Source organism: Ctenopharyngodon idella, chromosome 3, assembly GCF_019924925.1.
Source record: "Ctenopharyngodon idella isolate HZGC_01 chromosome 3, HZGC01, whole genome shotgun sequence".
In the NCBI taxonomy this organism is placed as follows: Eukaryota; Metazoa; Chordata; class Actinopteri; order Cypriniformes; family Xenocyprididae; genus Ctenopharyngodon; species Ctenopharyngodon idella.
The window spans coordinates 25372309-25390590 of record NC_067222.1 but is presented as its reverse complement, the minus strand read 5'-3'; the positions used below and the strand labels follow the sequence as shown (position 1 = coordinate 25390590).

Genomic DNA, 18282 nt, shown 5'->3' with positions numbered 1-18282 from the left:
GTGTTGATATTTAGTCCAACAGCAGTGAGACGTTGGACTAAATTTGACTGGAGCGAGGGGCTGTTTTTTTGAAAGTTTGACGCTTGCTTTTCACTCCAGCATCACTTGGAATGGGATTTCCCTCTGTAATAAGTGGGAGTGATTACAGAATGCTTTAAGAAGGGAGAGGGGAAACTGCTGTTGCTCCACTCACACATAAAGCTAGTTTTTATTTATTTTTATTTATTTTTTTTAAGTATTTTTGTTTGCAGAGAAAAAAAAAACAGACAAAACAAAACTGGTCAAATATCACAATCAGAGCGCAGCAATGACACTTAAAAATGTATATTATTTAATATTTTTTTAAAAAATTTATATTTTAGGTGTTATATAATCATGCTATATATTAAGAATGATTATTATATTTATTTTACTATACTTTTAGACATGATTTATCAACATTTATCATCACATACAAAAAAGGAAAAACAAAATTATGAGTTCATATCCAGTCCTTCTTTATTGACAAACTAAACAGACATAAATCACTCAGCTTCACTGGCTGCTTTTACTTGGTATAGTTAATTTCTCCAAGACTAAATGTACTGCATCGGACATCTACTGTAGCAAGCAAACACGTTTTCTTCAAGAGCCATTGCATATACATGTTGTAAACTCAATTATAAACAACAATCAAAAAACCTGGAACTGGGCACTGCAGCAAACAGATTCATAAGGTTAACATAGCTTAGATGTGTATTTGCCTTTAATTGTCCAAAGACAACAGCAAAAAAACCTAAAAAAAACAAAACAGAAACAGTTCAAGACCAACTAAAATATAACTACTCTTTACTTGTGTTTGCAAAGGAGTGAAAAGATCTGCATTAAATCTGGAGGATTATCTGCAACTATTATTCTGATATGCTTGATGAGGAAATCATCATCTGCATGACAGAAGCTTGTAAAATGGCATAAAATGAAGCTTGCTTTGCTGCATTTGAAATGAGGTCCCTTTGCATGAGAACTATTTTATAAATGTGTTCAACAAAGGATAAAAGATACATAAAAAACAAACTCTAATAATTTAAGATACTGGGAAAAAATATCAGAAATAGACAGAATCTCCACCTGTACTATAATGGTATGGGAAACTGTAATGATATTGTGCCTTGATTAAAGAGTATGTACAAATGTATGAGGCTTTTATGACAAAAAACAAGCTGTTCATTCTCCTGTGTGCTGTATGGTAACACCACTTAAGTGTGTATTATTACATATCAAGTAAGAGTTATGAAACATTGCGAATATGTTATGCAGTTCTAGCCCAGATTATTTTCAGCTCAGCTTCTACTAATTACTTTTAGTTTACTTTCTTGAAAATTATTCCATTAATGTCCTGATGTAGAACACCTGAGAAATTTAGAGCCTTACAAAGTCACAGTGTTCACACAAATCATAAAATCTCACACGTAATCTGATTGGCTCCTGTAGTTTAGAGGTGTGGCAGTTGGGAAAGGAGAGAATGTGGGTGCGGTTTAGTCTTCAGACTTGCCCTCCAGAATGCTGTCAAAAGTGAAAGGCATGAACTTGAAGCCTTGTCCAGTATAGAATTTATTCTGAAACTCCACCCTGCATAAATGAAGTAGGAAACAAAGTCAGTGATTTACAGCTTGGAAATAAAACAAAATTAAATGGTGGTTACTGTTTGTGGTTATCTCTAGCAGCACATTTAAATTGAGCTGTCACTGTCCAAAAGAGAGTACTTATTCAGTTTGGTGTTAAAACATGGACTTTTGGTTTGGCAACTTGTCAGGGAGTAAATTTGATTGTAGAATGCCATTCCCACACATGCAAATAATTACACTTTATGTGTACAGAATAAGATTAAAGGTGCGTAACTTTTTTTGTGTTCAAAATTTGCAAAATGTATATACTGAGCGAGTACATCATGAATCCATTTTCCAAACCATATTTTTGTCTTATCCTGAATCACTACGGTGCACCTATAATACGTGTTTATATTCGGACTATTTTAGACTGGCTCGCGTCGTAACGCTGCAGAGTAGCCCAGTACCTGCGTGACTTGTCATAGGCCCTGTCCCAAATGGCACCCTAAACCTTCACGGTCTGCACTTTCGTGACATAATGCCGCTTTGACTGCCAGGTAGAAGTCCTCTGTGTAGCTCGCAGACTTGTGGGCTCAGCAGAAATGTGCATCGAGGGCACATAGCGGCCTTAAAGGGGGTGCTCGCAAACACTCTTCTGAAAGCTAAAACGACGAATGGGACACCCTACGGTCTCGTGGACTTAACGGATGCGCACGCAGCAGCCATTGTAAGTCCACAAGCCCGAAAATGCACATGAAGTGTACCATTTGGGACAGGGCCATAGACATAAACAGAGAGAAGTAGCTCCGGCTACAATGTCCTTCCGCAAGACGCATGCAGTTTTGTTTATTAACCACTAGAGCTCCAAAAGTTACAAACTGCTGCTTTAAGCAATTAAAAGAATCAACCTTTTTTTCTGCAGTCTGTATGTAGCCATTGATAAGGGGCAATCAGCTCGTTAAACTGTTTAACTGTAATTTAATAGAGTGTGTGTACTTACCAGTGCAATCTAAGAGCATGAAGGAAGGCAGACAGTCCTTCCATGATCAACAGAATAAATACTGTCAGTGTAGCGAAGAAGGCAAAGATAATTGACAGGGCAAAGAATCCACCAAAATTTCTAGAAGCAAGGCCCATGTGCATCACCATTGACCACAAGACCTCAGAGAGCTCTGTAAGAAAAAAGAAACATTTTAAGAAACACCTAAACAATTACTTATATCTGCATGTCATTACATTTGTACAGGGTTCCCATTCATGGATTACTTGTTGGAATGGAATTTTATTAATTAATTCATGATTGGAGGAAGGATTTTACTTCTTTTACAGGGGCTTACATTACCAAAGTCTATAAAGTAGAGCTGAGCATAACCAAAAAATCTTACATTAACTGCAGAAATTTCCATTTATTTCCCAGGCCCAGGTATGACCAGTTTTCAGGTTTGTATTCGATACAATAAATGTGCAAGCGTGTGTGTGTGTGCATTACTTACGGGCATGGGCGAGACTCAACGCCCAAAGTCGTAGATAAGAGGCAGTGTTTGAGATGCAGCCTAAGCAGTATTCTATTGTGTGAATGGCCTGATGCACTGCTTCATCTGCAAAATTAAACTAAAGAGAGAGAGAAAGAGAGCAATAAGAGGTGTTCAGACTGATGAAAATGCATGAATCTAATCCCACTCCCAGCTCAATCACAGCATGATTAGCAGCCCTGAATCTCACGGGCATAAGAACAGAATCACAGGCCTTTCAGATAATCAGCATCATTTGGTTTGATATAAATCAGAATCGGCTCACTAGATCGTTCCCATGTAATGGTGGCGGCTAAAAATAAGGAAAATGGATGTCTAGAAAAGAATGTACTGGAAAAGAACCGAACACCAACTACAGGAAACTACCAACACTGAAGCCTGCAGGAATACACACAAGCCACAGAACAAGAGGATCATACGGGTGATGGCGCACATACACACACACACACACACACACACACACACACACAAATGTAAAAAATGATAGAAAACATCTACACAATGACGAGAAGGCTGTCTGCTCTTACCACTTCTTCCTCTGACTGCTTGAAATATAATCAGAGACATGCACAGACAGACACAAAGGGTTAAAATAGGGTTAATGACAGAGTTAGAATCTGATGAAGAGACAGTGAAGGGAAAAACTGTTAAGTTCACAGAAAATGCAAAGATCTAATGACCAACACAATTATTGTCAGTCACAGCAAATTACAGTGGCCCCAAAAAGTATTCAGACACTTAAGCCATACCTACAAATGCATGAATGCCTTAAATACAATACAACAAAATAAATGGCATTTATTTTTCAAAGAAACACATTTCAAGTATAACATATCAGAAAAAAATTTGTTAGGTTTGAAATTATAAAATAGAGTTGATGTTTTAAAAAAGACAATTGTCTGGACATTTTCTGTTTGTTAAAATTGGCACATAATGTGACGAACAACCACTGCTAGGACACCTTTGTGAATTAGAGGGGGACTGAATTCATACATCCACTAAAATCATATTGATACTGTAATAATTGCAAAATAGCTGAGAAATTTAAGCTATTTACGAGAAAAGGTCTAGCATCATTTGTTTGCAGATTCCACTTGGTTTTTGTAAATTCATACATTTTTAAGCGCGGCTTCAGTAACCAAATACTTATGTAGGGTCACTGTATATGCCAAAATGAGAGAGAGATAAACAATCCTGGAGATTTGACTTCAGGTTCAGTAAATTGAATTAATGGCTGACTGCGTTTTACTGACAGGCCTGTTTAGAGCAGAAAGAGGAAGATTATTTGGCACTAATGTACTGAAATGACTGCATCTCAAACCTTAAAGGGTTAGTTCACCCAAAAATGAAATTTCTGTCATTAATTACTCACCCCCTCATGTCGTTCCAAACCTGTAAGACCTTCGTTCATCTTCGGAACGCAAATTAAGATATTTTTGATGAAATCCAATTTTTTTTAATTCCCCACAGAAAGCAACGTAATTACCGTCATTCAAAGTTCAGAAAGGTATTAAAGACAGTTAAAGCAGTCGACGTGACTGCAGTGGTTCAACCCTAATGTTGTGAAGCGACGAGAATAATTTTTGTGTGCAAAAAACAAACAAAAATAACGACTTTATTCAACAATTTCTTCTCTGCCCTGTCAGACTCGTACGCAGTTGACGCAGTGCTTCCGTGTTTATGTCCGAGCCCCGGCTCAGTAATGGCAGGCTCCTGCGTCAGCATCACACACGTGTTGTGGTTCTCACGTGAACAGAGCTTGCCAATACCGAGCCGCCATTCTGACGTAGAACCTGGAAGCGCTGAACTGCGTTCACTGCGTCAACTGCGTATGAGACTGACAGGGAAGAGAAGAAATTGTTAAATAAAGTCGTTATTTTTGTTTTATTTTTGTGCACAAAAAGTACTCTCATTGCTTCATAACATTAAGGTTGAACCACTGCAGTCACATTGAGTATTTTAATGATGTCTTTACTACCTTTCTGGCACCTTTGAATGACAATAATTACGTTGCTTTCTATGGGGGATTAAAAAACCTTGGATTTCATCAAAAATATCTTAATTTGTGTTCTGAAAATGAACGAAGGTCTTACAGGTGTGGAACGACATGAGGGTGAGTAATTAATGACAGAATTTTCATTTCTGGGTGAATTAACCCTTTAAAATATAGCAGGTAACAGTATAAATGGTTTATTATCTGCCTCCATTTTTATTTCCAGAGAAGAGAAGCCCAATTAGTTGGGTGGGTGTTTGTTTAGTGTTTTGAGACTGGTTGCCCTGGGATACAGTGGTTGGGGGGAGAGATAGTACTTTTAAAAGGGGCTGACCCAGTTTAGACCAGCACTGGTATGCATATCACAGATCCAGTGAGTCACAGAATGGAATGCCCACTGCAGGCTGCCGACCCCACTGCCAACTGCAACAGTTTTTGGTACCCTGGTATAGCATGTCACCGTGTGGGTGGTAACAAGTTGCACACAGACTATTATGAAGTTCACTTTAATTACTGTTATAGTAAAATAGGCTATTCTCAGGATCAAAAGACATCATCACATGGAGTGTAGAACAGAAAAAACAGACCCAAACAATTCACACATAGATAAATATGCTCTTGGGTCGGCAGAACAGATGTCATTCTTTGGCTATAGAAAGACTATTGTTAAGACTTCACAATCTAATGCTATATCAAAGCATCTTGGTAAAACAAAAAGGAAACAAGCATGGGCAATCTATTTAATTAGTAAGACAAAAAGTATTAATTCTATTTTATTCTATAGCCTAGTCAAGAGAGTGACAGACAAACAGATGAAAAAAGAGAATCTTTCCCTTACCTCAGGCTCATCTTCTAAGTTTTGGGAAAGCTGGTCATGTTGGATGATCTCAGCTTCATCCTCTGTGGGGCCATTACCCACACGGATTCCCCCAAAGTTTTGCGTTCCCTGTGGCAAAAGTCACACTAGGTCATAGCTGAGCCATTATATATTAATCTAGCATATCGGTTTTCAGGTTATCAGGGTTCCCACGCTAGCTGACCAAGGAATTTCCATGATTTTCTCATTACATTTACATGAGTTATTCAGTAGTTTATGATAGATTTTATAGAGATCGCACTCAAAAAGACGTTTTAGCTGAAGAAATACTTTAGAACTGAGCATAATTAAAAAAATTACAGTACAGCTCTAAAGCTTTTTTTTCCTAAAAAAAAAAAAAAAAAAAAAAAAAACTTTTATTGAGCTATGATTGATCTAAAGTGACAGTAAAGACACTTTACAAAAATGTCTATTTCAAATTGGGCTGCACAACGATTAATCGTTTGCAAAATAAAAGTCTGTGTTTACATAATATGTGTGTGTGTTCTGTGTATAATAATTATGTATATATAAATACACACACATGTATAACTTTAAGAAATATATGCATGTATAAATAAATATATATTTATATATATTTTATATTACATATAAATATAAATATTTTATAAATATAACATTTTTCTTAAATATATACATGTATGTGTGTGTATTTATATATACATAATTATTATACACAGAACACACATATATTACGTAAACAATGACTTTTAGTTTGCAAACGATTAATCGCGATTAATATTGATAAGAATAAATGTTCCTTGAGCATAAAATCATCATATTAGAATGATTTTGGAAGGATCATGTGACACTGAAGACTGGAGTAATGATGCTGAAAATTTAGCTTTACAATCACAGGAATAAATTGCATTTTAGGCCTGGAAATCACACTTATGAAACTTCCGAAGCATCTGTGTGGACATTATTTTGAAGAACTTCCCTAGAGATGGAGCAACGATATTTCATGTTTACAATCTAAACACTCCACATCCCACATATGTCTCATTCTGGATACGGAAACTACAAAATAAAAACATAAAACCCTAAATAAACCGGGCATGTAAGAATCCCGAATGTGGTATGTGTGTCTCAAACAGGTCCTTACCAAGTGTTTTCTCCAGAGGTATTGCCTGCGCATTACTAGGGTCTTTACTATAAGCATACATGGTACACAGCAGATTGCTATAACAACTAGCAGACACTGAACCACCATCTACAGAGAGAGAGAGAGAGAGAGAGAGAGAGAGAGACAAAACATCAGTTGCTGTCTCACTTGCCACATATACTGATGAAATCACACTCTCGGTATGTGTACCTGTCCCTTGTATAATGGTTTGTTAGTGGGATCGTTGTAGCTGAAGAGGCACATGTTGATAAAAGCTATTAGAAGACTGGGGGCATCTTTTGAGGTTGTGGCATCATAGGCCAACCACTTGTAAAAAATGAGCAGAGTCAGGTAGCCAAACAGACTGATCATGAAGACGATCTCAGGGATAAAACCCAGGAAGATGTTAAGAGGTTTGTTGAAGTACCTTCACACATAGACAAAGAGACTTAAATTAGCATAAAATATGAATACAGATCTATTGAGAGTAACAATGGACAAGTGCATACAGGTGATTAAAAAGACTGAGAATCACTCCAAACGTCATGTGGATGACTCCCAGAATTATTGACATCTTCATCTTGAAGGAGTTCAGAAACGTCAGCTTGTTGGTTGCAATGTTCCAGATCTGTGAGAGGAGAAAGTAAAACACATATTAAAGGACTGATGTTAGATTATCTTTGCTACAGAAGAGTTTAGAAACTAGGTGCTTACTGGATCAATGCCAATTGGATAGGGCCCATTAAACACCTTTGGCACAGCAGGGTTCAGCTGTAATAGCCGGTTTTCCTTCAGTGTCTCAAACCTGATTGAGTTGATGGAAAATTCCATGTTAAAAAGTCATAAATTAATAGCTATGCATGAAGATCTGATCTGAATGATGAAACTGATCCCTTCAAACTCAAACAAGTGGCTGATTATGAGAACTAAATCAAACATCAGGTCTTTGATGGCCTCAAAATAAAAACAACAACAACAACAACAACAACAACAACAACAACAACAACAACAACAAAAAAACCTCAGAGCTGAGTGAGATAAGTTTGGCTCTATGTAAAATCAAAGGGTTGGAACGAACAACTCACGTCCAGTTGTCTCCTTTTGGTTCAAACATGGGTCTGACACTCCATCCTGAGCCAAAGACATTGAGAGATTTGGAGAAACAGTCGTTGTAGATAATCCCAGTGTACACTGAAAATAGTCCCATCAGGAGAATAATGTAACGGCCAGCAAATATCATGCTAAACATCTAGAGAGAGAGAGAAAGAACACTGTGATTTGTGATGGTCCAAATTGTCAAATGAATGTATAATCAACAAAAAGAAACTAGATTTTAAATAATGTTTGTTAAATGGCATATTTTTTGGCTGATATAAATAGAGACACCTGTATTATATTATTTAATAATATATAAAATTATATTTTTTAATATAATTATATTTAAAATTAAGTTTTTATATTTATAAATATATATTATAATTGAATAATTATAGCCATTTAATAGCCACAATTTAGGCCTAAACTGTAAATGATCAGAATATATTTTTTATTCATTAAATAAGAAAATAATCTTATAACAACCTTTAACTTAAAGAGTTAGTTCACCCAAAAATTAAATTTCTGTCATTAATTACTCACCCTCATGTTGTTCCAAACCTGTAAGACCTTCATTCATCTTCGGAACACAAATTAATTTCTGATGAAATCCTAAAGGTTTCTGATCCCCCATAGAAAGCAACATAATTACCACATTCAAGGTCCAGAAAGGTACTAAAGACATCGTTAAAATAATCCACGTGACTGCAGTGGTTCAACCTTAATGCTATGAAGCGACGAGAATACTTTTTGTGCGCAAAAACAAAAATAACGACTTTATTCAACAATTTCTTCTCTTCCCTGTCATTCTCCTAGGCAGCTGATGTTGTACACAGTGCAACGCTTCAGTCGTTATTTTTGTTTTGTTTTTGCGCACAAAAAGCATTCTCGTCGCTTAGGCTGAATCACTGTAGTCACATGAACTATTTTAACGATGACTTTACTACCTTTCTGAACCTTGAATGACAGTAATTACGTTGCTTTCTATGGGGGATCAAAAACCTCTCGGATTTCATCAAAAAATCTTAATTTGTGTTACAAAGATGAATGAAGGACTTACGGGTGTGGAACGACATGAGGGTGAGTAATTAATGAAACAATCTTCTCACTAACCCATTATAATAAATGTCACATTTAGCTTTGCCTGTGAAATAACCCATAATGAGAGCTGTCTGTTTTATTCTTCAAGTCGAAGCTTTAATTTTCATGCTAAATTAACAAAAATCACTAGTTAAACACAATTATGATCAATGTTTTCTATATTCAGGATCTATATATACATAAAGGCTCTATGACATGAAATATATTTGATTTGAATAAGGACAAACATTAATAATGAGATGGGTGCATAGATGGATGGGTGGATGGATACCTCATTGTCATTTTTCTGGGCAATTAATCGGCTCTCTCGCAGTACCAGATAAAGTGCAGCGCATGTCATGAGTACACCGTGACCCAGGTCGCCAAACATGACCGCAAACAGGAAGGGGAAGGTGATGATGGTGTATGGAGCTGAGCACATGAGCACAAACATGAATGCAAACAATGTTGTGACACCTACAGAAAATCTGTATGCTAATCTGAAGCACATTTTAGTCACTGCGGAGGGACTTTTGGGACTTGCTCTGTGACTAAAGGTTAGAGTTCAGGGTTACCTGGGTTGATCTCCCGGTAGTTGCCGATACCGTAGGCATCAACGATGTTCTGAAAGCCAGAGGTGAACTTGTTGGTTTTGTTGTAGGTGGGTGGGGTCTGTTTGGTCTGCATTCTGTTCAGGATGGAGGGAACAGTGGATCCACTTTTCTCCTGCATGAAATAGAGCGGAATTGAACACAAACAGCCATGCGTGAAAATAAATGCTCCAGTTTGCTTCCCAGTAAACAGTGGAGTGCAGTTGTATGCATGACCACATTTATAAATGTTTCACTCATCTTTGCAACTCTACATTGTATTTATGTACATTTTAATTTATCTGTGGAAACAGTGTCACTCGTTTGCTTAAATTTTAAAAAGATTCTGCGTATCGTGAACTGAACTTGAGTATTAGGTGAAGTCTACAGCATGTAAGTGTGTGTGCAGGCAATGTGTAAGACAGCTGATATTAATAGCTGCTAGTTAAATAAGGCATGAGGAAGAATGCCATGTGTAAGGACAGGCTTTGAACTAGCACGCAAGCGCAATCCCTCACATTTCAACGCACTGCCTACATGGACTTAACACTATTACACTTCTAGTTTAGGTTCAGATGGAAGCTACATTTTTGTTACCAAACAATGGTTTGCATGGATTTACAAATTGGTCCTCTGTTGGCTGTAAGAACCCATCTGTAGGTTGCTGCCACTATGTATAACCTATTTTAACCCTATAAAGACAGATGCAGACACAGAAGAACAGAAGGTGAATTTGTGTGAGCAGTTAATCCTCTTACGATGTGACTATTACGAGGGTAACATTCCATTGACCTCTGACCCTTACACTACAACCTCTCACCGCAGGGATTACAGACATTACACCTACTCCGCCCTCACTGTCCTGCTGTAAGGCGTGAGAATCCAAACCTCACAGAGGCATCCTTAACTCGCACACACCTTCTGCTGTGAGTAAGCTATGAGAATCTAGAATCTATCGCTCAAGGGATCTTCAGCACACATACTATATCATCCTGAGACCAACCAATTCACTGTAGGTCATGCGTAACATGCATATTCGAGTGCTTTTTTGCCTGTTTACACAAACTGTATAATAAATCAGCATAAATCATAAGCAAGTTTGGTTCATGTAGGTTTAGTGGAAGTTCAGATTTCAGATTCAGTTCAGACAGTGCTGACAAAATCAATCTGACTCAATATCTATTAAATGAAAGCACTACTAGTATGCATTCAAAAGACGATATAAATAGTCTTTTAAATGCATATTTTAACGTTTTAATGAAAAAGATGTATTTTACAATTAAAGGCACAATATGTAATTTTCCACCGCTAGAGGTCGCCTATTCAAAACAAAGGCGTAGCTTGATGATGCCGCGGAATCATGGGAGATGTCGTCTTCACCTCACAGCCTGTAGAAAAGAATCCGACGGGACTCGGGCAGAAATCATGTTCATGCATGAGATTATTAACGTTACTGTAGTATGAAGCAGAGCAGGGGCGAGTGATGTTGGAGCTGAACGAGGCCACTGGAACGACTGCTGATGAGAGACGAGCGCGACACACGGCTCGAGAGCAGCGGAACTTTTATTATGGCACAGTCGCCGCTTCCGCTTCTTCTGGTCAAGCGTATGTGGGGTAACACAGCACTGTCTATCATATTAGATACATTTGAGTGTGTTGAAATTGATGCTATAACATTACTCTGTGCGTTCACTCGGCGGCTGCTGTGAGACACTTAAGCTAGATCGATATTAGAATATCATAATATCATCAAGGAAACAAGATTCACACAGTAAGACTAAACATGTTGAGCTACTGTATATAACAATGATTAGATTTCTGTCTATAAATGTATCCAAACATTTGTTTCCTTGTCTAATAAAAAAATTGGAAATCGAGGGTATGATGGCGACACATGGACACGGTCCGTGTCCTGGTTAAAATTGCTTATTTCTCTGGATTTAAACATTCTTGGAAACATCTGGGATAATTTAAGTACACAAAATATATAACACTGTTCTTACATATTGTGCTTTTAACTTCATGAAAACCAGAAAAATATTCTTTATTTATTATTTATATTAAAAATGTTTTTTTAATAAAAACTCTTTTATTATTTACTATTCACTACTGCTATAAAAAAACATTCTCTCTTTCTTTTGCATTTGTAACACAATAAAAAAACTCATCCACCATTTTATCCATTTTTACACCAGAGCAGAGCAGAAGTGATGGACAAAGTCCATTTGTGGCACTGTGAGAGGAGGATCAGGTTTCAGCTGCTCTTGACCACAGGAAAATTCAAACTTTGATCTGAGGGGTCTCATGACTCAATGTAAAAGCATCTGAGCATTCCGTCCTAACACTCAGTCCCCTGTGTGCATGTGTCTGTGTCCAGGGATAATAGAAGCTAAAGTCATGTTTACAAAGTGTGAGTCACTGAATGTGATGACAAGAACAAATAGGCTACTCCTTAGAGACAACACGTGTGTGATGATAATATATGTGATCTTAACATACCAATGTTAAATGTACTAAATACAGCTCCATCTTATATCAGGGTATCTGCAGAGTTTTTAAAAATCAAATGTAAGACTTTAAGACCTGCACAAATAAAATGAATACTGTATGTCCATACAGAACAAACCCATACAATCTCAAAATAAATCATGCATCTTAGATTTTTGTACTTATTAACAAGTGCAAAACAGGGTAAATTAGTCTCGAAATTAGTTTATATATTAATATATCAATACATACATTAGAGGTCAATCAATATTGGAGTTTGCTGATATAATAATATGCTTAAAGAAAAGCAATAAACAGATTATTGTGCTGCTACTAGTAAAATCTATATACTGGATGTGTTAATGTTCTTCCTGTGACAGGGTGGCTCAGAGAGCTGCTGGCTACTGTTAAAAATAAATAAATAAAAAATAAATAAATAAATAAATACAGGGCCTATCGCATCAATATGTCCCACAACAATGTTCTCTTTTAACAGGATATGTGTCAACAATAACCCATCAAGCCATATCATGGGGTCTATAAAATATTCATAAACTACAACAGTAATAAGCCTACTGTATATTATTACTCAAATTAGCCTAAATGCGTATTTCATATTACTTACAGAGCCCTTATAGTATATAATATATAAATACAGTATAGAGTTCAAACGACAATGACACAGGTCAATTGTAACAATTACGATGCTGATTTGAGATCAGATATCATACTAAAATGATAAATGTCTTACTGTAAAGGGAATTCAATTCATTTATCAGGCCCCTGAATCAGTGATGTGCTCATGACAGCGTAAATGTAATTATATCGAGGGAAAGTTACGTTGCGATTTGATTTGCTAGATTCAGTTATACAGGGTAACAGCCTGAAGAATAAGATGACAACCTCCTCTGGCTAAAGATCTCAGGATGTTTATAAAAACATCAAACAATGTGTGCGTGTGTGTCCTCACCGTGCCCCGACGGAGCGCAAACTGAATGGAGTCTAGATCTGACACAGGGCACCAGATCTCAGCAATCAGACACTTCTGAGTGACATCGATGTTGCAGAGGTTCAGAGTGTGATAAATGGCTTTCATCTTCCGGACCTTGATGAACCACACTCGGACAGTTTTGGCAGCCGCCTGTAAAACACGCTGCCTGTGATCCTCTGTCTGATTCAGCACCTGGAACACAAAGCACAGAGGAAGAGCAGGGGTCAAAACAGGAAATGTGAGATCACTGGACAGAGGTGATTTGATCACAATTAGAGCTAAAAGAGCAGTGGTTGAAACCTGTATCCCTTTCAGACATCTGATTCAGTGTTTTCCATTAAATAAATGCCCCGAACCACCCTAGAGGGTGTGGAAAAAATGTGAATATATATTCTGTGAATATATAGGTTGTGAATATATATTAAGTCAGGCACAGTACACACAGTAACTGTTCTCCGTTCAGTTTGAATCAGACTGTCCCAATACCCACACATGTGGCCTTGAGAGTGTCTATGTGACAGGAAGTAAGTCTGCAAGACCATCCCAGGTCTCAAAATGCTAGAGCTCAGTGCCCTCGATGCTCACTAAATCCACACTATCTCTAATACAACTTTGGAGCAGTATTTTAAGCTAAACATATCCCATCATTCACCATGTTCAGGAACTCACATGACCAAATATTGTGAGATGCTGAGAAAAAGGTAGTACATTTAATTTGTTACTAAAATGTGAAGGGTTGCACTTGTATTGGTGTAAACATCAGTGTGTATTTCGTAAAAAGCATTTGCAACAGCTTTTTATCACTTAACTAGAAGCACCACAATTAATAAAGTGTGCCTTCTGTTACACAGAAACTACTGAACAGACATTTAGACATTTATTTTAAAGTGCAAAGTATAAAAAAGAAAAAAAAGAAAAAGAAAAGGTTTGCACATCCAAAACCCCAATTGGGCTCAGGTGCAAAACAATAAATGAAAAAAGAAAAATAATGTTTGCACACTAAAATTGCATTTGCCAAACAGTGCAACAGTATTGTATACTGTTTTAGGCACTCCTTAATTGCTGTAATTTTCCCATACGAGATTCAACATCTATCATCTCCAAAGCCTCATTGTTGTCAAAAAAAAAAAAAAAGTATTGTCTTTTAGCAGGATCCAAGAATACTTCACTAAACTCAAGTGTCTTACTTAAAGAGAAAAGTTCTTCATCTGCCATGATGGAGTCAAAAAAGAAGTGCTACAGCCAAAAAATGTGTGACCCTGGACCACAAAACAGCTTTCCATTGATGTATGCTTTACTAGGATAGGACAAAATTTGGCCAAGATACAACTATTTGAAAATCTGGAATCTGAGGGTGCAAAAAAATCTAAATATTGAGAAAATCGCCTTTAAAGTTGTCCAAATGGAGTCCTTAGCAATGTATATCCACTCACAAAAATACATTTTTTATATATTTATGGTAGGAAATTTACAAAAAAACTTCATGGAACATGATCTCTACTTAATATCCTAATGATTTTTGGCATAAAAGAAAAATCGATAATTTTGACCCATACAGTGTATTGTTGGCTATTGCTACAAATACACCAGTGCGACTTATGACTGGTTTTGTGGTCCAGGGTCACAATATCAAAAAAGTTGTGCACATCAAAAACCTAATTGGTGTAGAACAAAATATCAATAAATGAACAAAGAAAAAAAATGTAACTCCAAAAAATGTGCCAAACATTTTGACCAATCAGGTCTTCATCAGGCACAACTATTTAAAAACACAGGTTATAATGATTAGAAACACACAGAATCATGCAACAAATGATCAAAATGTGTAAATGTAAAAAACCCCGTTACTTTACATTACTACTGCATTTTTAATGCACTATGATGTAGTGTGTTTCATCGAGTAATCAAAAGTTCTACACACAAGTGCGATTTTCACTCTCACTTAAACACTTTGGCCAAATACAGGAAATACGTCAAGTGGTCTAGTGCAAATAATGCAAGTGTGGGTATTGGGACAGGCCATGAATTAAATCTGATTCAAACTGTTCTCACGCTCATAATCTTGTGAAACTTTTTGAATGACCATATCAAAAGAGTTATTTGTTTGCCAATCGAACATCACCGCAAGCTGTGTTCAATGTTGCATGGAACAAGAAATGCATAGAAGTAATGAACCAACGTCACCTCACTAGCCTCAACAGTTACAAGTGTAATTCACAGCTATTGCAAGAATAGAGAATAGGAGCTTGACTTTAGTTATTTGTCCATACAGAACGTATGCAAGCCACTCCTGTTTGTTGTTGTATGAACAGACACACCTGCTGGTAAAGATGTTTATGAATCCCAAACTGTCGCTTGAACATAGCCTATGTATCTTCTATTTAGGTAAACAGAATTTCTCAATCATTCAGGAGTGGCCAGGGAAGTGCGCCAGCATCTGGTCAGCATGTTAGACAGATAGAGTGGCAACATTAATGTCCAAATGTGCATTCTCACTCACATGGGTGGGACATACACCCACTCTGAAATCAGACACACTCACCCACACTAGAATAACCCACATGCTCACCCACGCTGGAAACATACGGAGACTCACCCACACTGACTAATAAGACAAACTTGCTCACTCTGGGATTTATGTAATCCTCAATAATGTGCCGAGAAGACCTTCTGTCTTGCTCAAACAGTAACAGAAACACAAACAAGACATGTGCATCAGACTAAAGGATACCCAATTCTCTCTAAAGCTGAGAGAAGAGCACAGGGACATTAACGATTCATACCTGACAGACAGACACACACACACAAGCATAGTGAGCATTTCTCTCTCACCTCAGGGACAAACAGGCCCGTTAATAGCTCGAAGTGAGTCAGTGACATGGAACTCGAGTGTGCGCGCCGTCCCAGCCCTGTCAGCACTCTTGTGCTTGGATGTGTTCCTTCATTTCTTTTGAATAGTCAGAGCGCAAACGGATATGTATGTGGGTTTTCAGAGGGTGTGGGATGAGAGCGAATCAGCAAATAAGTGTGGCGAACATGAAGAACAAACTCCCTTAGTATGTGGGTATGCACAGACAGGAACGCTCACTATGAGACAGCCGCTGTGAAAGGCACCTTAACGGTTGTGATGTGATGACAATTTGAGTTTTTTGAGCCAAATCAGATTTTTGTTGATCGATTTCTATGTTGTCACGTTTTAGGGGTAGCTCAGCCTACAGATAAACCCAAAATCTTTCTTCACATAGCTGTCTATCAGGTTAGATTGCAAACAATCGGCATGTTGTTAAACAACAGTACAATCCACTGAGCGCACTCTACTTGTAGATTTTTTGTTTAATGTAGTATATTGCTTTCAGCAAGTGTTGAAAAATTACATGACACTACAAACTTGTACGTGCCACTGTGCAGATACTGAAGAAAAAAAAAAATCTAACGTGAGAAGCAAGTGGCGGTGATAAACTGCCCTGCCATGTGCTGAAGGTCCAAACTGTGTGGGCATCTGTGTGGGCGGGAAGGTATGGGTACTATGTAAGTGTGCGAGGACACACTCATCCAAAGTTTTCCTTCCCAAATAAGGCAGAGGTTTGAGAGATTCCCTCAAAGACCCAGAGCTGTAACACCATCCAGCAGTCCCCCATTAAACCTAGTAGTAGCCCCTAATGACTCACTGAGGGAGATTCCCTCTGCCGTATGGATCGACAGAGTGTGTGTGCTGATGCAGCCAGTGGATAATTCAGTCAAATTATTCTGTGAATATATATAAATCTCTTAATTTAATCTCAGCTCAGGAAAGAAGAAAAAGACAAACACAGCTGTGCAGAGTTTTGAGAATGAAAGTCTAATTCAGATGTTATTCAAAGTTATGCATAGACCTCCAGGGGCCGCCACAGTATTTTAGGGAAGGCAAAAAGAATGATCAAATCAGCAAGTAAAAAATTAAAATAAATATATGCATTAATTAAAATCTACAGCGTAAACTGAATTGTCAAATAGATAATATGTTTCTTGCTGATGTGCACAGTTCAAAGAAAACATATCACGACCCTTGTGCAAAATGTATCTAGGATGCCTAACGTTTTTGTTCCTCCAGAACTTCATGTGCTGACACATATGTGGGATATTCCTCACAATAAGCCACCAATGAAAATATCCAAAACAAAAATCATGCTGTCTCTTCATGTGATCTGCACTAACCATTACTAATATACAAGGAAAAAAACAGCTAAATAATGTCACTGACATGGGAAAAAAACTAGAACGCAATCATTTAAGTTTCTATGTATAAAAGCACGGCCAAATGCATAAATGTAGAATTCTGCTGTATTTTAGTGAAATTTGTAATAAAAATTAAATTAAATAAAATATTGACATTTCCCTTTAGTTTAATTATTTATTTTACTTGTAATAAAATCTGCCCTTCTCTAATCTAATCTGAGTCAGTACAGCACTGGGTTTCTGATCACACTCTCATCTCATGTAATCCAATTATGACACTCAGCTGAAGTTTATGAAGCAAATTACATCAACTGATGTACTGTCAAATCATATTCAGTCATATCATATCACTTAAATACTAACATGCATTCATAAGTTTATTGGCTCTGGAAACATGTTTGAATCCCTCTTTAAACAGCTATGCTATGTTTTCCTAACTCATTTTATAATCCCTGACTTAAAAGAATTAGTTCACTTTAAAATGAAAATTACCCCAAGCCATCCTAGGTGTATGACTTTCTTCTTTCTGATGAACACAATCGGAGTTATATTAATAAATAGAAAAATATCCATATTTAACAAGTTATAAAGTAAAATATCTCGCTTCCGCCAGACCGCCTTCCGTATTCAACTTAGGAAGAAAGCGTAGAAAGGTACTAAAGGCGCATTTAAAACAGTGCAACAGTGGTTCAACCTTAATGTTATGAAGCGACAAGGATACTTTTTGTGAG

The 18282-nt window shown here is 37.1% G+C and overlaps 1 protein-coding gene across 4 annotated transcripts in view; it reads right to left on the bottom strand.

Moving 5' to 3' along the window:
• Positions 1–473: 473 nt before the first annotated feature.
• atp6v0a1a (ATPase H+ transporting V0 subunit a1a) overlaps positions 474–18282 on the bottom strand; it is a 34688-nt gene continuing 16879 nt past the window's right edge. For 2 of the 4 annotated variants that reach the window (XM_051886757.1, XM_051886759.1), the window contains 13 exons: positions 13316–13528; positions 9844–9994; positions 9561–9700; positions 8179–8342; positions 7808–7898; positions 7603–7721; positions 7304–7520; positions 7094–7201; positions 5950–6057; positions 3646–3663; positions 3080–3197; positions 2587–2758; positions 474–1608 (listed from right to left, as the gene is read on the bottom strand). In XM_051886757.1, coding sequence (XP_051742717.1) covers positions 1515–1608; positions 2587–2758; positions 3080–3197; positions 3646–3663; positions 5950–6057; positions 7094–7201; positions 7304–7520; positions 7603–7721; positions 7808–7898; positions 8179–8342; positions 9561–9700; positions 9844–9994; positions 13316–13528 — 1713 coding nt within the window. In that variant the 3' untranslated portion in view covers positions 474–1514. The remainder of the gene's footprint in view (positions 1609–2586; positions 2759–3079; positions 3198–3645; positions 3664–5949; positions 6058–7093; positions 7202–7303; positions 7521–7602; positions 7722–7807; positions 7899–8178; positions 8343–9560; positions 9701–9843; positions 9995–13315; positions 13529–18282) is intronic. The other 2 variants (XM_051886758.1, XM_051886760.1) reach the window with 1 other exon arrangement.